This window comes from Bacillus rossius, chromosome 7 (assembly GCF_032445375.1).
Source record: "Bacillus rossius redtenbacheri isolate Brsri chromosome 7, Brsri_v3, whole genome shotgun sequence".
NCBI lineage: Eukaryota > Metazoa > Arthropoda > Insecta > Phasmatodea > Bacillidae > Bacillus > Bacillus rossius.
The window spans coordinates 41,303,094-41,325,888 of NC_086335.1; the positions used below are offsets into that span (position 1 = coordinate 41,303,094).

The 22,795-nt window shown below is 36.8% G+C and overlaps 2 protein-coding genes across 2 annotated transcripts; both read right to left on the bottom strand.

Moving 5' to 3' along the window:
* Positions 1–6,764: 6,764 nt before the first annotated feature.
* LOC134533891 (DNA-directed RNA polymerase III subunit RPC10) lies at positions 6,765–7,366 on the bottom strand. The gene has a single exon (XM_063371667.1). It carries the CDS (start codon positions 7,364–7,366, stop codon positions 7,040–7,042), a length of 327 nt encoding a protein of 108 aa, XP_063227737.1. The 3' UTR covers positions 6,765–7,039.
* LOC134533890 (rab-like protein 3) lies at positions 6,765–13,770 on the bottom strand. The gene is made up of 5 exons (XM_063371666.1): positions 13,564–13,770; positions 11,709–11,918; positions 8,646–8,797; positions 8,045–8,158; positions 6,765–7,645 (listed from the first exon to the last, which is right to left on the bottom strand). Exons 1-5 carry the CDS (start codon positions 13,607–13,609, stop codon positions 7,466–7,468), a joined length of 702 nt encoding a protein of 233 aa, XP_063227736.1. The 5' UTR covers positions 13,610–13,770; the 3' UTR covers positions 6,765–7,465.
* Positions 13,771–22,795: the final 9,025 nt, after the last annotated feature.

Sequence of the window (22,795 nt, forward strand, 5' to 3'; positions counted from 1 at the left end):
AAATAAAAAAATAAGTTTTAATTGTAGTTTTCCTACCATAGTGTCTAAGTTTTGATGATCTGCACAAATGTAGCAATATGGGGATGAGTAGTCTTGTGTCTTCATATCTTTCATCATGTAGTCAAAATGCAGGATGATCTTGCATTTAACACTGTGTTTGTCATTTTTTTGTTTAAATATGTGAGGTGACCTTTGGAAATGCCTAAGTATCATACAAAGAATAAAGTTTTTCTAGCCAGAATATGGTGAAAGAAAAAAGAATAATAAAATTAATACTGAGTTAATATTTCTACTAATTGAATACCTTTTTTTTTTAAACTTCAAATAAATGATGGTAAAATAAAAGTTAAATAAGTTATTTAAATAATGAAAACATTACAAATGTCAATAGTGTATCATGATGAATGTGAACTTAAAATTTTAATATTATAGGTCATATTAATTTTGCATGATGAATTAAGAATATGACATGTACATAATAGTAGTATAAGTTTCTGTATGCATTTTTATTTTCACTCTTCGTATTGTCGCATAATCCAATTTGAGTATTGGAATTTAGTTTATTATTTTTATTTAAGTACGTAAACAGGGCTTGAAGAGATGTGCCTATTTTTTGTACAAGTGTTGTATGATTTTCCTTTTAAACAACTTGTGGCATGTTTTAATCAAATACATATATTGGTAATCACTTGGGTGCCGAGGCACCATGATACCTCCAAGATCGCTCTCTTCTGGGCAGTCTCTCATTATAACCGGCCGAGGAAAGGCGTGTCTACACTCTGGGGGACTTCATCCTATTGCATCACTGATAATTACTTCTGTTTTCTTATCTTAAGTAGGTATTCTAAATCAAATTCTACACATCCTCTGAGCTTGCCTTGTTCTGCAGACAATTTAATTACATATTTCCTTGATGGAGTTTTCAAACAAACGTACTATAATCACCTAATAGCCACAAGGTTATACTGCATCTTACTTGAACTGGTACATGCCAGGGGGCATTTGTAGCAGTTTAACTTGGTATGTGTATGAGGGCGTGTAATTACCAACTGTGGAAATAAATGAATGGTTGGAAAACCTTGTTGCTCTGACCACATGTTGACCATCTGTGCAGGTGTGCCAGGTCAGAATAATTAAAGGTTGACAATAAACGTCCAATCTCGTCTTCACATGGGGATCGTCACACCCTGGGAGGAGTCTCAACTGGGTCCATGTACCCTTCTCATACAGCGACTCCCTCATAACGACTTAACATCCAAAATGTACCCTCCAAGCTTGTAATTGTATAGGGACTCACTTAGTAAAAACACTCTTACCAGAATCTATAGTTCTTTCTAGTGACCATATGTGATACAGGCATGTGGGATGTCCAGTGATCCCACTTCGCTGCTATATTCTCAGTAGACTTGATGTATTTGTAGGGAGATTTCGAGCCTAGCACCACCTAGATCATGTCATGGCCCTGAGTAAGAGTAGTAGCTGGACCTGCTTGCCTTTTCACGTGGTAGTGCCCTTGCAGATGCTCCACTATCCTAAACCCTCATTTTAACTAACTTGCCTGCATTCAACCCCATGTCTGTCTGTGACATTATTTCATGTAAATTCACTTTACACACGTACCCATTAATTTATTTGTATGCCAAATGCAGAAGTCACAAATTTGGATTTGACTTGGTACTGCCCTGGGCAGTTAGCATTGTTTGAGCGCACCTTGTAACATCATGGCCAGTATTGTGTTTTAAAGATGTTGCTTTGATATTCAGCTTCAATACCTTTAACATGTACGCAGCACTTTTTCCACTGTTTGACGGAGTACGAAGCAAACAATTTCTCACATATTTTTTTTGTCCGAGTTTTTTTTTTTTCCAGAGACCTTCCTCTTGATGTCCCCCCACACTAGCTCAATCGGATTTAGATCCGGGTGGTAAAGGGGGGCGGGGAGGAATCGAATCATGTCATGGCCATATTTGTTTATGATTTCGTCTACCTTGAATATTTTTGGGGAAGGATGCAGTTTCACCAAACATAACAAATCTACTTTGTTCATGTCAGGAGAAAATTGGATGCTATTTTCCCTAAGCCAATCTTGAATGTCATGTTTGAGTAGCTAATGAAGGTTTTCTATTAGTTTGAACATTGTGGTAACTAGTATTGTCTAAAACAATAACACTGTGCGTTGGCAAATTTGGTAGTAACTTTTGTTCTAGCCACAATGAAAAATTTGCAAAGTTTGCATAGTTGTGATAGTCACCGGATTTTTGTTTTGATTTAGAAATCAACAAATCATTCTGGACAAAGCCTTGTTCGCCACCAGCATGCACAATTATCAATCGTTGCCCTTTACCGATAGATTCTGTGACCCCCAGTTCAGTGCTGGGTTGCCAGCAAGAACTTTCACTGTGAGAAGCTTGTAGATATGTTTCATCAATATATACTATATTCTGCCCTGCATTTCGGTACGCACGAATGTCTTTTAAATATTTTCCTCTCCATGCGGTAATTTCAGGTTTCTCTATCAAAAGTTTTCTTCTAGACCATGTTTTCCATCGAAAACCGAGACGTTTCAACAGTTTGCGCAAGTATTCTTTGCTGCAGTTCACAATACCGTCATCTCGTAAGGACTTTGTCAAATTCTTTAATGTCGGCACTGTTTTTCTAACGGTATAAAATTCATGAATTTTTCTACAAATCGCACATTCGGAAAAGTCATCAACTTCAATTCTTTCGGTCTTTGTTCTTACCCGTGGGTGTGGAAAATGATAAACTACTTACTTTTAATTTTACCTTCCGCAATGATACTTTTAATGGTTGATTGCGAAACACCTGTCGCCGCACTTGCCGATTCTGTGACGTAATTTAAATTATATAATCGTTTCTGTTCTTTTAAATGTGTTACAACATTGTAAACGATTTCCCTTGCTTGTCCACATAATGATGTACCGGCTGAAATGCGTGACTTAATTCCTGAAGTTGAAGCCATAACGCAAACCGTATCGTATAAACCGACCTGCGAAGAACTATCTCGGGAGCGGCGTATCCAGGAAGCACAACCATCAACTGATCCCCTCCACTCCGCTAGAGAATCACGTGACCGCCGCTTGACACTGGGGTCTGCGCAGGTCGAAAACAAAGTTGCCGGATTATACCATATAAATGTGATAACGTAAATGTTATACTTATGCCTGGGATGTTAAATTTGGATTTTTGTAGCAACTTGATGGAAAATTATCAGAGCAAACTTTGTAATTTTTGTACAAGTGTTCCGGTCCTTGTTTTTTAAAGATTTTATGCAATCATCTCGTTTGCATTTAAAAACCCATTTTTGGCAGCTGCGAAGACAAATCAAATAAATTTCTTACGCTCATACCTGTAATAATCATTATAGTTTCTAATTATTTCAATAAATAATTTAAATATGTAAAGAGTAACTGATGTGTGACGGTCCTTTGGAAAACGTAAATACGACTTTGTACAGTTTGCAACCGTATAACTGAAGCAGTTATACATTGCACAAATACCACCTGACATTATATTTTAATTAACAGTATTATCCATTACCATTAGAAACATTAATCAGCAAGTAATTCTTCTAGAAAACACGCACCATCAAAGGTAAACAAACGTGTCATCTCCTCAAGCCGGCAGAGCGCAGGGCAATAGACTTTTCACTAGGATGCCACTTTCATGCACATGGAATGGAGAAGTCACTTCAATAACACAAGTAAATAAAAAAAAAGTCTAGAAGCCAGTCTAGTTCTACATACTCTTGGGAATTGGGGGGGGGGGGGGGGGGGAGGAGACACTATGTACACTTAACAATGCTCAATCTTATTTTGTGTATATGTTTGAAACAAAACTGGACATGACAAAAAACACATACACACCCAAGGCTGTCATTCAACTGCAGCACTCTGAACCATGCGTTACTTTTTAAAATAAACATGTTTTGTTAGTTTTTTTTGTAACTTATAAGCAGAATTTTTCAACCAGTTATCAGTAACAGCCCACCACAAGGACTGAGTGAACTTTGTTTTGTTCTGATATCTGTAGTCCTTTGGCTGTACCATGAGTTCATGTGAAACCACGGTCTTAATTGCGAACTGTATGTTAATAGTCATCCTTCTGTACCTGCGAACAGTTAACATATATATATACATATATATATATACATACACATATATATATATATATATATTTAAATCTGTGAAGAGGTTACAATCCGGATACTCTCCATGTACGTACTTGCTTTTGTGATTGCAAGATGCTGCCATGATGACTGAATTTTCTTTGAGTACCAATAAAAATACGTTAATACAGTTTGTGTCCGAGAGAGATTACTCAGTAGACAAATCGCTGACAGTAACAACTTTTTTGCCTGGAACTGATATAGTTTTCAGCACCCAATTCATTAATGAAACATGTATGTCTACTTCTAGGCTAATCAATTGCTAGCTGGGTGGTCTGGGGTGTGATTACACAAACCCATAGCTCAAGGGTTTTTTAAAATAGGGGTTGAAAAAAAAATCAAAAACTCCTTTGGTAGGCACAATATCAAATCCCTTTTAAGTTAAACTTTCCCAAATATTCTAAAATTTGTGTCAGAAAAATGTTTTAACACAACCAACCTTTTCTGAAAGAGGTAAAAAAGATAAAATTTGAATAACAAAATAGAGTCATTCCTCCCTCTATACACAAAATATTAAGCTAGTTTAAAATTGTGTAAAACTAAGTTTACCCTTAGCAGTAGCGCCAAGGGGTGAATAAATTTATTTATTTCTTTAACTTATAGAAGTAAATGGGTATGTTATTTTCCTGCGAGTTTTCACTATAGGCACAGCATCTAACCTAACTGCGAGTTCAATTCAAATGATATATATATATATATATATATATATATATATATATATATATATATATATATATATATACACACACATATATACATACATATAGACACACAAACACACAAGGTGTTTCGTACATAGTTTTCACAATGTTTCAAAAGTTTATAGAATGTTCAAAAAAAAAACTTAAATATCAACTTGCACCTGCACGCAAGTTGAAAGGGATTTTTTCTGTTTGGCTCACTTTTTTCCATATGATGATTACAAATACTTGGAATGATTAATAAATCCTAGTTTTAAGGGATTAAACATATAACAAAATAAAGAAACTACAAGGTTTTTTTTTTTTCAACCTACGATCGGCTGTAATAAAAAAAAGGGAATGTATTGGGAAATTATTTTAATGTCAAAAGAAACGTACATCTTTACTCTATTTTTCCACATAATCACTGTGCAGATTAAGGCATTTGTCGTACTGATGCACCAGCTTTCCAATACCCTCTGCATAAATGATGCCTCCTGCCTATTCAGCCACGTTTTAACAGTGCCCTGCAGTGTGATTACAGTTTCATTTCTCCATGGCATGCCCATTAATCAATACCCTAATCGCTCGTACACGAATCGACACATCTCATAGTGTTTACCCCCTTCCACCAACCATGTGGAGCGGCCAACTCACACCTCAGTTGAAGCTTGGTTATGGGAATGTCAACATGGCTGCAACGATAAACTTTACTGCGAAATGCGAGCTGCGTGGAGTCATCCGTTTCTTACAGGCAGAATGGGCACACTGCAGCATAAATCCATCGCCGAATGAGTGTTGTGTACGGTGAAAACTTTATGAGCAATGGCGTTGTGGGAGAGTGGTGTCGGAAATTCCGCGAAGGCCGTATTGATGTTCATAATGAGGGTGGCCAAGGAAGGAAGTCGGTAGCAACAGATGAAACAGTTCAGAGTGTTGATGCAGTTGTTCGTGAGAAACGTCGATTCACGATTTCATAACTGTCTGAACAATTTCCGCTCATTTCAAGGTCAGCCCTATAGGCCATTGTTACAGACAATCTCGGATACAGGAAAATCTGTGCCCGATGGGTACCCAAGATGTTGACTGACATCAACAAGGAGCGGCGAATGGCATCAGCCTTGTCGTTTTTGCTGCGTTACGCAGACGATGGTGAACACTTTTGACTCAAATTGTGACAGGTGATGAAACATGGATTCATTTCGATAATGAAGAAACAAAACTTCAATCACAACAGTGGATGCACACCTATTCTCCAAACAAGCTGAAAAAGTTCAAACGGACATTCAGCACCAAGAAACAGATGGCTACAGTGTTCTGGGATCACCAAGGTGTGCTACTGGTTGATTTCATGGAGCCAGGGACAACAATCAATGCTGCTGCATACTGCGCGACACTACGACGGCTAAGAAAGTCGATACGCAACACGCGGAGAGGAATGCTGACATCTGGTGTTGTCTTGCTTCATGACAACGCCCGACCGCATAGTGCCGCAGTAACACAACAGTCCTTGCAAGATTTCGATGGAAAGTGTTTGATCACCCTCCTTCAGTCCGGATTTGGCACCGAGTGACTATCACCTTTTCCCCACGTTGAAAAAGTGGCTTGGAGGACGACGCTTCAACAACAATGATGAACTGCAGAGCACTGTTAAAACGTGGCTGAATAGGCAGGAGGCATCATTTTATGCAGAGGGTATTGGAAAGCTGGTGCATCGGTACGACAAATGCCTCAATCTGCACGGTGATTATGTGGAAAAATAGAGAAAAGATGTACGTTTCTTTTGACATTAAAATAATTTCCCAATTCATTCCCTTTTTTTATTACAGCCGATCGGAGGTTGAAAAAAAAAAAACCTCGTATCTCAGGAAAGGAAACCCATACACTTGTAACTTAAATTAATGATTTGAGTACAAATTTATTGTATTATTTTTGAATTTACCTTCACTTCTTTACAAAACATGATCAACTAGAATTTTCACTTGTTATATGGAAATTCTATTTGTTCAAAACAAAATCCTTCAAAGACAAACATTGAGATACAATGTTGCAAACGTAAAACACTTTGATAACATAAGCATATTCAATTTTCAAAATCACAATACCCAATGTTTTCTGCAGGAAAGCTATGGAAACTCAAACGCATAGGTAAACCATTATAAAGTTTATGAAGTCACTCCCTCCAGCGGTGGCCACACTCGTGATTGCAGCACTTGTAAAATGTGGTCATAGGCTCGTCAGCCGAGCGAGTCTGTATCTGCATGAAGTAGGCTCGCGGGTGGGCACACGCGGGACAGCGCTCCTCCGTCGAGTCGACGTTGTCCCAGGCCGCGGCCCCTCCTAGCACGTCGTCCACCTCTTTGAGACGGGGGTAGATGCGGCTGGTCACCTTCTGCACCACGTTATAGATGTACGGGCAGGTCAGGCAGGAGAATCGCATGCACTGAGCACCCTCGTCCAAGGCCAGCAGGGTGCCGCAGTTGGGGCAGAACAGCATCATCTTGAAGCCACTGCTGTGAAGACTAGCTCGCACAATCGAGTGCCTCTTCAACAACGGAGAAGCAGACGCTAATGACGCTATGCTGTACACGGTACAGATTTAGTCATTATGGTGATATTTGGAGTTAGGGCTGAGCGCTGATGCTGGCCGCCGCTTGTCCGAGAACGGATTCAGGCCATCCCTGCCGTAAAAGCGCCTCTCAATTACCTTGTCGAAGAAACGACTGAGTTTCACAGAGGAACTCGTTCCTGCAGCAAGCGAACGTGACTGACAGCAATCCTGGGGGAATAAATATATAAAAATAACCATTCATACATGTTTGCATGCAATTACGGTAATCTGAAGGAACTATTAGTACGTATTCTATTTCCATTCCAGTATCTATACCATAACCAACAGTATTCCCAGCATAATTAATCAATACGTCAGCTTAATCCAACACAAATATAATATATAAGTTACACACTTAAAGTTGCAGTGTAATCAATGATAGGATTTTTGGAATAATAATATGGAAGAAATATTTCTTCAATATCAAGCAAAGGCAGTTTAACTGCCAAAAATAATATTAAATAGGAGTACACAACAGATTGATTCCACTGCATGCCTATCTCATGCCCTTTGTTCACATGCCTAGCTCCTGCTGAGGCCAACATTAATATTCATACTCAAACTCACTAGAAAAATCTCATCAGCACCACACTCCTCAGCTATGGTTGATGTTCGTCTGTGAGGATGTGCTCGAACCTCAAATGCCAGATCTAGCTTTGTGCCAATGACGAGAATCGGAACCTGAAAAATATTAAAATTACCTTAAGTTTCTGTGGTATTAACAAGAGTGTTTTAATTCCTCCAAATAATGAAAAACAATTAAAGAATAATTGTAAACTAATGTCTTGGCACATGAATCAGTGAAAAATAAGGTGAAGCAGGAAGAGAAAAGTACTTTTTTTGTTATTTATAAAATAGCTTTAATAATAAAGATTGCCAAAGTTTAATTTAAAAATTTAAATCTTATAAAGCAATAAAAATTAAATTTAGACATGACAGTTTGAGGGTGTGCTACCAAAAATAATCTGTAGATTAAGGGAGCTACGTGTCTTAAATGAAAAGTTTGGGAAACCTTAAATGTTAGAAAACACACTCTTGTTCAGGACCATTTTATAGTCTTGAACTTAAACCTGGTGACAAATTATATTATTTGATGAACTAAAGATAAGTAATTAATGGCAATCACAATAAATAAAAAAATGGAAACGTATTTTCATCTAATGCATACTTGTGTTGATCCCACAAATTGCTCTGGGTCAAAGTCATCAAAACTGGAGTTGCGGGATTTAGCGTTGCTGTCCCTGTTCAACACCTCTGCCAGCCACTTCTGAAGGTTCTGCTGGGACTTCCGGTTCGTCAGGTCATGAACCAGGATTATACCTGCGGAGATCAACCTTCATTACTTATTGGCACGGCACACAAGCTGGCTACACACTTGAAAAACATATACGGGCGAACATGAATGAAAATATTAAATGAAATATAATGGATTAAACATCTCATCAACACTAAGGTCATTAGAGACCATGAAAGGTAATGCGAAGATGATGGGGCACTAATGGAATGAATAGGAGGGGGAAACAGATGTACCCTGAGAAAACCAACTGGCCACAGCAACATCATCCACCATGTTTCCCATTTCAAAAATTCTGAGTTTGATCCCAGCAGGACTTAAACCCAAATCAACTTGATGGAAGGCAATTGATCTGACCAGAACGTATACCACCGTGGCCCAATGTAAAAATGATGAATTATATAGGCTGGCACTAATGTATTTCAATGTGACATATACTTTTATTATGCAAGTACATTTTAAATTATGCATTATTTTGGTAATAGTTCTGTAGCATGTATCCAAGTTCATTCCTTGATCCATACGGCATGATCATGTATAACTATCCTGTGTACATGATGCTTGTTTTAATTTAGTACATTGAAAGATAATGTACATAACAAAAACTTGATGTAACAATGAATTATTGCTATAAGTTGAACACAAAAGAAAACATTTCCACAAGACCTGACATTGTTTGTATTGAGATAATTGGATATTTATGAAAAGATATATTATTGTTTATGATTTCCAAGTTTTTGTTTTCTTACTCTGAAATCATTAAACTGTCAGTGAAATAGATGCTGTAATTCTGAACTATCAAACCAGCAAGTGAACGTAATTACCCCACAGGCTTTTTCAATCATAGATGTTCGAACATGTAATATAAGTACTTACTACGGATTAAATATTATTTACTCCCCAACTCAATATTATATTTTCTATATTATATATGAAACTAATAAAATGTTTCATTAAAGTTTAAACTCCATTTATGTTTAATATTCACAGTTGCTACACATTTTTGAATATGAAAAGTCCTGATTTTTCCAAGTTTCCCATTTCATATAAAACATTTTTCAGTCTATTACATATGACTGTAATTGTACTTGGTAACTTATTCTGGACAGTTCACAAACTGCAATTTTAATCAAACATATATGCAGCACAAACAATCTGATAATTTGTACAAGAGATGTTTCAGAAAGTTCATGTCTTAGCATTAACTTAAGTACTCTTTGTAAAGCACACAACAATTAAAATAATAATATGAGATAAGTAGGTTAAAAAAAAATCAACATTCACAACATTTTAATGCTGTTGCTTGGCAATTTAAGAGATTTCATCTAAACTGATAATTGGGTTTACTTCTGAGCCCCTGCTAAAAATTTTTGTTTCTTTACTTGCGATGCTTAAAACATTTCTGATTATAGTTAGGCGAACAATGAAAAGCACTCTCTCTTACTGGTAAGACAAAATAGACCTAGGCTAACTAAGGCCTTATTACAATTGGCATTTTTTTAAAACAAAAGGTCACGTGACCCAGTCTTGGCAACAAAAACCCTGATGTATTTTGGCGATCGACGATTCATGTATTACCTTTTTTTTGAAGCAGACAAAACACAAATAACAAAAAGCAAAATTTTTGCCATCTTTGTTTATACATGTCAGGTGGACCCATGGTATATTATATTTGTAGGTATATATTTTAAGTACTTATTAATTAAACAGTTTAGCTCACACATTAATACAATAATTAACATACCTGGTTCTTACATTTGTTATATCCTTTCTATTTCCATATTAACTTACTTGTGTTGCACGATGCAAATAAATTTAACCAGAAAACACTGCAACGGAACATTTGGAGACAAATGACAGTTATGGTGTTCCAACTGCAAGACAATAATCTGAATGAATAGGTTTGGTATTCAATAGCCTATTACCCATGTTTACAAGGAAGTAATTTTACTTTGGTTTTTTCTTCTTCTATGTGTTTGTTTAACCTCGTTAACCCCACATCAAATTAAATATGAATCTTCATGAAACAGAAATTATAAAATTCAAAGTTATTAAAAGTTCTAGCTTATTGTAGTTTCTATGCTTGATAAAGTACAAAAAATAAATAAACAGTATTTTTTAACTTATCAATAACTAAAAATAATAATGAAATAATTTCAGCGCACCATAGAAGTTACCAGAAATTTTCCATCCATTGCCCACATAGATTAGTCGAAATCACTAAAGTATCGGTCTCAATACACATCACAGTGACATACTATTCCAATATCAGTGCCTATTGATTAGTTGAAATCGCGGGACACATGATAAGGTCTATTATGGTTTGTTAAATGCTGTCTTGTCTGTCGTGTGTGCTACATGACATAATTAAAAATTACAGGAGAAACCAACAAGTTTTCATAAACAAATTGAACATTTTATATTTTAAAAGTGCGTGATAAAGTGTGTGGTTTGTATTACATATACGTAGTAGGCAATTCCAAAAAATTGTATGATTTCACTGACTTTTCCATAACTTTTCTCAGTTTTTCGTGACTGTAACAACCCTGATATTAAAGTTAAAATTGTACAGTTTTTCCTACCTGTACAAACAATCAGAGGCTAGAAATAGGTAAATATTAGCAGAATGTGCAGTGTATACGTACTATATAATTACAGCTTCATAACTCCACAGAGCACATAATGCATGTATCCAACTATTATAACAATCCTGAAAGTATGTTTATTTTAAAGAAAGTTAGTTCTTGTGACAATTTACATTTGTTGGAACAGCATGCTCAAGTGCTGCTACCTGGGTTCAGCTTGTCGAAGCTAAGAGGCACAAGGGGCTACTGAAGTATCAGTAGATGGAACATTACATAGTTTCCTGAAACCGTCAATTTTGATGTACTAGAATCAGTACAGCACAGCTACACAAATTTGGCTCACGTGACTCACCGTGCGTCGGAGTGTAGAACACGGAGCGAGTGTTCCTGTGGCTGCTGCTGCCTCCAACGTCCCAAAGCTCGACGAAGTAAGTTTTCTGCAGGGGCGTTCCCTCCTTGAACTCGTGCAGCTTCACTTCCACGGAGCACCCGATGGTCCACAGGGGGCTGTGGATGGGCTCTTGGTGACAAACGAGGTGCGTCAGGGAAGACTTACCCACACCTGCGTAGGCAACACGGAGCATGACTATCATTAAGGTCCCGCCTACGGGCCACACATACGGTGTGCTGAACTTCAAAACAAACCACGCGATTTCAAAACTGCTCAAGATATCAGAGTGGTGTCTGTTTAAAAAAAGCCTTTAAGAATGCGCTGAAAGCGGATGAGTAGTTCTGTTTCCGTATTTCATTTTAAAATTGTAATTTTAGACCTGAAATGGCTCAAATGTGTGTTTTCAGAATAATTTTTCGACATGAAAAACCCAATAAAGATTTTTGAAAGCACTCATGGGACTTGCATTACAACCTTATCTTAATTTCTCTGCCATATAATGTTATAGTTAACCACTCAAATTTCATAGTTGTCCCCTATGAATGACAAGAAGCACCAGTGAGTATTGCACTTATCCCATCGCTTTAATACAAATACAACCCTGACTAGGCAGGCCCTCAACGAGGTGTGCCAAATTGTACACTTACACACATGTCTTTAAAATAGCTGCTCAAACTCAGAGGATTTCTTATTAAAAAAAAAAGTAATAAGAACTTACAAGTACAGCTTCGTACTAAAAATATTTCTAAAAATCTGAAAACGTTATTACTCCTATAGTTATGAGTAACTATTATTTGAAAGGGCAGTATGTAATCGTTCCTTATTGCATTTCCAGTTGTATTTAAAAATAAAATATTAAAATAAAGAAAGGAATTGGATGTCTTTGTGATGCAAATTTGTACAGTAAAATAATGTATTTGATTTTGGAAATAGGCTAGATCTATAAAACATTAAGGGACATTGTTACTGGAAACAATTGTTCTGAAAAACATATCAAATTACCTATATTTAAATATTAAAAATTAAAATAAAGTATGCAGTTAAAGGTATTACTGATTTGAAACTGTACAATTACCAAAAAATATATATAGGTATATATATTTTTTTATAATTTTGAAGATCAACATTATAAAGCTTTGATATAAACCAGATACATGATAAGGAACATTGTCCTTAGGAGAATCTGTTGTAAGTGTATTTTAATGTTAAAAAATTTAATAAAGTAAGCAGTTGAATGTGCATGTGATGCAAAACTGTACCTAACAAGCCAATTAAACAGTAAACTACTTGAAATTTTGCAATGCTCTTCCACAGAATAGTTAGCAGTAACTACAGAAAGTATTTTATATCTTTTTTTTTTTCAGATTTTTATAATCTTTTTAGCATAAAGCCCAAATTAGAAAAATTAAAAATATTTAAAACTGTGATTCATTCATACTATATTTTTGACGAACCCTGTTCCTAGTTTATCATAGTTCTCTGACATGATCTGTCTGTTAAGAGCAATTACACTATAGAAATCCACAATGATTTTGTCCACAAATGTTTAAAAATAGACAGTTGACATTCAAAAACTATGCTACAAAATTTGTTTATATTATACATTTTATGCTACAGGATGTCTACATACAGACTACCTGGTGAACCAATTTTAGGAGTTATTTATGAACTTTTGATAATGAAGTCACATTTATAAAAATTAACCCACATTACCAAGTACGTGATACGTACACAAGAACATACATATACTTAAGAATTATTCCTACATACGAACATAATTTTTTAAATTCCGTTATTAAAAAAATCTGCAACCCACCCGAATCTCCAACGACAATTACTCTCACTTTGTCAATTGCAGCCATAAGAATTTGCGCCAAGCTGACGCAAACAAATTTCTTAAAAAATACATTGATTTACGAACACCTATTTACAAAAAATGTAACCAACTAGAAAAGTCAGACGTCCAATGGAACTAAAAACAATAACAACCATAGATACGAGACCTTAGATAAAGAACCTGTCACAAAGTCAAATTTTCGCTTCCAATAGAAAAGCTAAAAAAACTAAAATAATGTTAATATGATTGTCGTATGAGAAAAAATTTATAAGTAAAATTGAAATTATGTTTTTAAAGCTTCAAAAAAATTTCTGAAAATGTATTTCATTATGTAACGAACATTATTGTGATTAAAAAATTTCATGTTATTATTTTAATGAAGATAATTGGAAGCTATTTTCCATTCAATTCTTCCCCTCCAATGCTATTGTCAAATATATGGGAGACAAATATTTGACAGTGTGACAGGGCCTTAAGAGAGACTAAATATTTTCACTTTTTTCCACGTATATAGTATTAGCCACTGCCATGGGTGCTGGAATAGGTGCTAGATTCTGCCTGCCACTGGCAGGGCCTCATATTATGGAACTTAAAAGCTACCTCATATCTAATTCTTCGTTGGTATCTTGACCGGATGACATGATGTGAGAATAGAACAAATACACTAGAATATAGGAAGTCAAACTGTTGGTTTTGAGAATAATAAGGCTAAGTCTGGTTGCCAGTTGTGCAGATCAAACTAAGTCCGACTACATGCACCTAAGAAGCTGTTGAGGGAATATGTGGAAATCTCGCTTGTTGCATAGGCCAGATATTCTGTATTTATAATATAAAATTAAGACGGGGTTGAGGTATAGACAATAGGACATGTAGAGACTACGGCATAAATGGGGAGACAATGAGGAATAAGTATAGAGGGGGTGGTAGCCAATGGCATTGCAAGTAGTAAAAGGGTGGGGTGCTGGCCAATCAGGAATAAGCATAAGGTGGGGTAGTAGCCAATGAGATAAAAGTTGGAGGGATGAGAAATTAGTAATTTCTGGGAAAATGGGGTAACGAGAAACGAGTATTTTCCGAGGAAAAAAGAGGGTACATGTTAATACATGCCAAGGTAAAAAGTGGTGGAGGTCAGTCTGCCATGAGCAATCAGAGAGGTAGGTTTATTAAATTGCCATCACTGGGTTCGAACCAAGGACTCTGTGACCCAGAAAATGTTTTATTAAAATTTTGTTAAATATTTTTGTAAATTTTACAATTTTCCCCTAATTTCTTGCATAAAACTTAGGATTTTCAATATGGCCGATAAATTTCAAAGTCTTAATGGTATTTTTATATTATTATATTATTAAATATTTTTTTTTATAAATTTTACAATTTTTCCCATTAAAATAGGATAATAATGAAAGATTTTCAAGATGGCAGCCATAATTAAAAGTTCAATGATAACATCATAAACATCCAAGGTGGCAGCTGTAACGAAAAGTGCAATGTTCTAGAATCAATGATGGTGGGAAGTTCTAGTATTCAAGATGGCAAAAAAAATGACAGAATCCAAGATGGCTGTAGTGTTCAAGGTCATCCAAAAAGTCACTAGCTGTAATTTCACAATACAAGATGATTGACCAGCTTCAAGGCTCCACAACCACGAACCAGTGACCGGAGCCCTGCTTTTATATACTACTTGGAGGCCTCGGGTTCTCTCATTCGCGACATGATCGAAGTTCAAATGCACAAAGGCACGACGATTTGAGGGCCTTCATAACTAGTCAGAATGCATCATTATTCCACTTGGCAACGAAAACAGATATTCCTAAACACAGCAATAATGTGATTGATTCGTGTATGGAATTAGTCGATAAAGTTACTGTGGATGAATAAAAAGTATTAAAGTCAGTCATCCTACCTATTTTTAGCCAGTACAATATAATACTTGGCCAGTAACCTTTATCGTGCTGTACAGTCTGATAGTGTGAAATAACTTTCTAGAAGAGCCATACTCTCATGCGAATTGTAAAATTAACGACATTTAAACCAATCAATAGTCTCTTTAACAAAATTAAAAATAAGAAAGAACCACCCATTACCATTTAGACAGAATTTATATGACGAGGTGTCAACTACAAAGAAGGGGAAATACGAACCAGCTCGAGAAGAAGAGGACTTTACGAGTGCCCAGTTTATGCATAAGAAAAACTATGGAAACGTGGACACCAAGTTAATGCAATGTTTCGAACATACTTGAGATCTTTCACGAGTCGGAAAATTACTCAACCAAGGAGTGTACAGAAAACAAAAAAATGGTTCCTTGGTGCTTAAGAAATATACTTTTTACCAAGAAATATCATATTGTCTAGAGGATTAAAAAATATACGGAACTCCAGGCCTGTACGACTTGTATGGTAGGGAACCTAAAGCCTATTCCTCACAAAGAATTGAAAGAGTAAAAATAACCGCAAAAATGTTCCAAAAAAATTGGCATACATAAAAACCATTATCATGGAAAGAAAAAAAAAAAAGAAATTCTCGTTAATCTATTTGGTGAACTAGCGCTGCACAGTGAAGGTTCAAAATGCTAGAAAAGATCCAGAACTTGACTATGTGTATTGGTACAACCCAAACGAATTGGTCTGTCATCTTGTAGTTCTACTTGCTTCATTTAGTGCAGGAAACTATTCGCACATCAACGAAATAGTCTCCACACTCGAAAAATTGAGGGAAGCTGGTTACATACAATCGAAATTGCTCGCGAACGTCATACTCCTGCAAGACAGAAATACCTTCGACACAAAGTCGTAGTGCAAGGACATGATCAATTGTTCTAGGTGAACCTTGTTGATACGAAACTATATTCCCGAATTAATAAGAGCTTCAAGTACATGTTGATGGTCATTGAGGTGTACAGCATGTTTGCTTGGGCCCGACCTATGAAATCGGAGAATGCAACCGATGTAACCAAGGCCATGGCAAACATTTTCGTAATGGCATCTGCAAGACGGAACTCGGCAAATAATATATCTTGCGACCTTCAAGGCTTTGAAGAAGAAGTGGTTTGGCATCAAAAACTACTTTATAATTAGTAATAGTAAAGCCTCTGCAGTCGAATGGTTTAACAGAACTTTGCGCGCCAAGATGTAGTGCTAGTTCACGACTAACGGAAATTACAAGTGGATGGATATCTTGCCGAAACTATTAAGTGAATATAATTCCACTGTTCATTTTCCTACGAAAGTGAAAGCCAAAGATCACCTGCTTCGAACAGTGTTTCACAACACAAAGAAAAAAGATACACGGAAGCATAAAGTTAACGTCGGTGACATCTTTAAGAAAGGTTTCACTGCTAATTGGTGTCTAGAACATTTCCATGTGACCCAAGCAAATACTGTAGAGGGAGAATACAGGACAGCTCTATACTAATAGCACAGCCGCGCGGGCGAAGAGCGTCAGCGCTGCTACCTAGCGGCTCGGCGTGATAACAGCACCCACGGCCATGCATTCCAAGGCTAAAATGTATTAAATTCAACTCGTCATTGCACCTAGACTAATCAACAGATTCTTTTGAAAAAAATTGTGTTGACCCTCGTATTCTTTGCGGCCATGCAGATGTAAATATATTTGCTGAAAAGTTAGTTGCTTTCGATGTAAAAAATAGTTAACAATGAACAGCATATTTTCAAGGAAAATTGAAGTAAAAATTTTCAAAGCATTCTATTGTTAATCCTCGTTCATTTAGGGAATTATCTAATGAATTAATTAAATTATCCAAATTTTTTAGCCACTAAATACTATTTATTTGCTATCGTTCAACAGCCTATTGGTTAAAAGTTTTTTTATGAATATGTGCAATATAATGAGTAGGCCTACAGTTGTTCATATAGTGTATAATAAGTATATAATAATTATATGTACAGTTAACAGAGATTTGAGCACGATATTATGAAATTAAATAAAAATGGGCATTTAAATAATATTGAAAATTAAAGGGATATGAAAAAATACATAATTTCAGTATGACATAAATATGTAGAAGTACATAGTGTTTGACACAATGTAAATAAACAATATAATCCTTAAATTAGAACTTACAATTGCACCATCTTAAGCTACCATAAATATTAAATATGTATTAATACCGCGTTACTTTAAAATAATAATATTTAAATAAATGCATTATTACAATGGTACCAGAGCTAGAACAAGTTTTACAAGATTCACTTCCATTGTAAATGAAAAAGGCAAATAATATACAAGAGACAAATATTCTTGTAAAATTTTATCCAGCTGTACCTAAATAGGTAGCAAGAAGTTTATTTTCCCCGATCATACCGTATAACCACTGCTATGCTAGATATTCCATACAATTTACATGTGCATGACTTTTTTTTTTGCTTTTTTGTTTTCTTTACTCCGGGTTCTCCCGCATTCATCGTTTACACCTTTTATAAACCAATTGATTATGACATTAAAATATTTGTTAACAAAAAGTTTGAAGCATTCGTCACACATTTCGATTTCAGTGGGTTTCTCAATCAATATAATCATTTTTAATTTGACATTCCTGCAAGAAATATTGAATAGGCTTTTTAGGGTACAAAAATTTTGCATAATCATTCTGTTTCATAGCTATATGAATGCGATGCACTGATGCGGGAAGTGGGAAATATTACAACTCACGATAGTATGTTTTTCTAAGAGAAATATTTTGACTTGGGGAAAAATTTTACGTTTTATAAGGCAATAGAATTTTAAAAAAAATATTTAATAATAATTCCTTTCAATTCTGACCGTTACTCTTTGTACTTCAGCGAGTTTAGTTTCAGAGGTTTTCGTATGGCGCGGCCGTGGTCGCGGCAGCTAGGGGTAGTCATCACGCCGAGCCGCGAGAGCGCAGCACCGTAGGCTTCTCGCGAAAACGAGCGAGCTGTCCTGTATTCTCCCTCTACAGTATTTGACCCAAGTTCACGAATCGGAGCCTAGGAACTACTACCTCGAAGATTTGTGCCACATACCTATTCGCTGTGGTTTCTATTACGAATAGATTCAGCCTATGATGTATCCCAACACGTATTTCGTGGAGAAAATTCTCAAACGAAGAAATAGAGGATCCTACATCATGTTTTGGGCTTTCCGCCACACTTTAATTCGTGGTTAGCAGATGCAGAACTCTAGTAATGCTAAGTAATTTATAATTTTTGGTCTCTGTACTTGCAGTAGTGTATACATTACATGTAATAAATATTGTACCTGTGAAATTGTGTTTCTTATTTTAATTTCTTGAATCTGGCATTTTTATGGTGTAAAATTCAATTGAGGTAATATTTACATAATTACTTTTTTCCATTGACTAGGAAGAAGTTCGATCGATTGAATTAATCAAATTATTAATGGGTTATTTTTTATGATTCTTTGACATTTTTCCGAATTTTTAGATTGAGATTTCCATATTTTCAATATGACCACCAAGATGTCCAATAAGATGGCAGATGTCATGGTTATAAATACTTCTGTACTGTAGCGGATAAAAATTAAACCAATAAGTGGCAGCACCCTCTGTCAGAGGATGTATGTACTACATGTGACACTAGTGCTCCTAGTAACAAGTATTGAAAACAAAGATTAAGGCAGCACCCCCTAGCAGGAGATGCTACAAGTCTGAATATGTTATTTTTTATTATAAAATATTTAAATTTTTGTCTGGTAAATGTCTCGATGGCCGTATGGTCAAAAACGTATGTTTTCCATTCCAGATGTCCGAGCTGTCATGGTTGGAATCACCTCGTTTTCAATGTATTTTGTATAAAAATTTAATTTAAATATATCTATAAGGGTCTTGACAACAAGGGTAGGTAATGGAACATCGATTTTACATGTACGAGACAGAGCGAGGTTAGTGCATGCACTATAGGAACAAACATCAGAAACCAATGTGGCAAACATGCCATCTAAGGTGACTACCTTTAGCAGATGAAAACAACATGGTAGGTGTGATGTCAGAATCCAAGCTGACGGATTTTATTTTAAAATTCAATATATCAGACTCTAGCAGACGAAAACAAGACGTGGAACTCGATGGTGATGTCACCGTAACAACAGTGTGCCATATTTGGGAGTGGGACACTCGATTTCAAGATGGCGAGTGTGATGTTATAATTCGGGATGGCGGAATTAAAAATGGTCTCTGGGGTCAAGGACAAGGCCAAGGTCATTCAATATGGCCACCATGATGTCAGATGGAGGTTGGCCATTGATCACATCCTCCAACCTCACTCCAACTCCAGGGTCAGCACTGGCCAATGCATACCACTGACAAGTAAATTTTCAGACGTTTACAAGTTATTTACTTATAAGCTACCTAAATACTCTGGGTTATTGACAATTGTAGCTAATAAACTTGTAGCTGACAGTTATCATCTACTACTAATTTTCTACCGTACTCAAAAGTTAGGTAGTTTACAAATATAAGTTTATTATTAATTATTTTACAAATATTTTGGGGGATAGTTTATATCTTATTGTTTAAAAAAAATCAGAAACAAATTTATGCTGCAACTAAAAAAAAAATTACAATGGTTCCCCATTAAATGATGTTATATTGCCAAATCTTGTAATTTATACACTTGTCACTCATAAATGAAACTTTTACTTGTGAGTAGAAAATTTTCAAAATCTATTTGATATACCTGTTCGTATGAACTTGTGATGGCACTAGCTTAAAATTTTATAGTAGTAATTAACAAAGCTGGCACCTTTGTGAGACAGGCCCCAGATGATACTGTACTTGGAGTTTTCCTGGAGTTTTCCCGTCCCACGGCTGGCTGAAAGCAGTGGCGGATTCATAGGGGGGAGGGGCGAAGGGGGCGCCCCCCCCCTTCCCTTGACCAGGGCAGCCCAGCACCAAGCATGGTTCTCGGCAAGGGGAGGGCGTGCACCCGGCTGCCGATGTTATACAATACACATTCATACACTTACCTTTAACGACTTCATGTCTTGGAAACAGTTTGAATAAAGTTTTATTAAGCTTTGCATGTGACTAGAATCTTTAGTTTTTCTGTAGTGATTTTGACATTTGTATACTGCACAATTGGCCATTTTAACTACATATAGCACACAATTATGCACCAACAACAGCAAATATTCGGGAGAGATGTAAATGAAACGGATAGAGCTTGGAAAAAGATCTCTGACTGCATCCAAGCAACCAAGGTGACGTAACAAGGTAGTGTGTGGATGAGGTAGACCTGCGCCCCCCCCTTGAGATTTTTCTGTATCCGCCATTGGCTGAAAGTTTGCAAGCCTATTGGGCAGCCGAGCGGAGAAGGGTGCCTGACCCGTTGTCGTCGATGCCGATGGCTGGACGCGCCATCAGAGCCAAACGATTGCAGTTGTCTGACGCAAAGTGTTTCCGTTGAACGCCACGTCGTGCGGGTGACCAGCCTTGCTGGCACCTCCGCCTCCGTGTCCACGTTTCGAGCGAGCCGTCTTCTCGAGTTTGTCTGCTTAGGACTGTCGTTGTGAATATGTCCACGCATTTGAGTTTTGTGCCTTAAACACTAAACAGTTCCGAAATTATCAACTGTGGATAGGTAGTTGTGAAGCTGAACTTTCGTGTTTGCTCCCAGGTTACAGCCCGCAGCACGAGAGATTCCTTACATCGTGAATACTTTTAAATCCTATCGTAAACCACTTAAATGAATAAAAATTGAAAATCAAAGCACATGAGAGCACTGACATATATTTTGTAACAGATTGAGTGATATAGTCTTTGTAATTAATTATATGTATAAGAACAGCTACCACATTATCTATGGCATGCTGTGGCTGAAGTTTAAAAACTTAAATATAAAATAAAGCTCCCCTTAAGCCACCCTCTCTGACTATGTAAGTAAATAACATTTCCATGGACATAGTAACTTTTATTCATCAGCCGAGCGAGGCGAATACTTTAAAGTTTAAATTATTCTGGCTGTGAAAAAAAAAAGCATACATTATTTTTAATGGAAGTTTTTCAAGTTCAAAGCATCTTTTGTGAACACGTGTTTCGGCACACTTACTTCTGGAACCTGTTTCATTGGCGGGTACAAGTGTTTAAAGCGGCAAGGGGAGGCGTGGAAGCTTTTAACAAATGGACTCATCTTTCTTCTAATCGCTACTCATACTTGATAATCATTAGTTTTTTTTTTTTAAACTGTAGTGTAGTGTATAGGTAAACACGATCCTCATCCACCCCTGTTTTTTATTTTCCTTCACTAGCTATAGCCTACCGGATCCGTCACTGGAAGTTCCCCCTCAGCCGCGGTGGGAACCGCGACCGCGAAATGACACGGCCAAGATAACTACCTAGCGCTTCAGGTTACAAACACATTTACTTCCAGGATGCGACGCAAAGCGGTCTCACCTTGGTGTGGCCAGCCTCGCCACAGTGACTTGCCGAGAGCCAAGCGTTCCCGCGCTGCGCACTCAACACGTCAAACTTATACGCGTCGAGTAATGAAAATGAACGAAAAATATTTTTATATATTTTTTTAAAGCATGTTTTGGACCGATTATGTCCCAAATATCCCAGATTATATTGTTGTGTGTATGTGTAAACTTCAATTAAAACAACAAAAAAAACTATTTACTCATATTTTACCCATATTTGTTAAGGGGCCCGCCTCGTCAGGGATGTATGTATGTTAGTGAGGCGGGATGATAAGCGCGACGCTCGCTGGTATTTCTAGCGCGGTATAGCCTCTAAGCGCAAGGTTCTGAACTGACGCGCAGTCTTCTCGTCGTCACAGGATAACTGTGAAATTTGAGCGGTGACCCAAACGTAATATGGCCGAGAAATGAAGATAAAGGTGTAATGCAAGTCCCTTGAGTGCTTTCAAGTATCTGTACTGGTAGTTTTACGCCTAAAAATTACTCTGAAAACATGCGTTTTAGCCATTTTAACTCTTCGAAAAATACGGTTTAAAAACTTAATCCGAAATCAAAAGTACTTTTCGGCCTTCAACGAACTCTTAAATGCTTTTCGTAAGCAGATCCCACTCGGATATCTTGAGTAGTTTTGAAATCGCGTTGTTTTTCCTGAAGCTCTACACACCGTATGTGTGTCCGGGTAGGCGGAGTTAGGCGAGAGGATAAGTGCAACGCTCGCTGCTGCTTCTGGCGCGGTATCGCATCTAAGCGCAAGGCTGTGGACTGGCGCGCAGTCTTCTCGTCGTCCATAGGT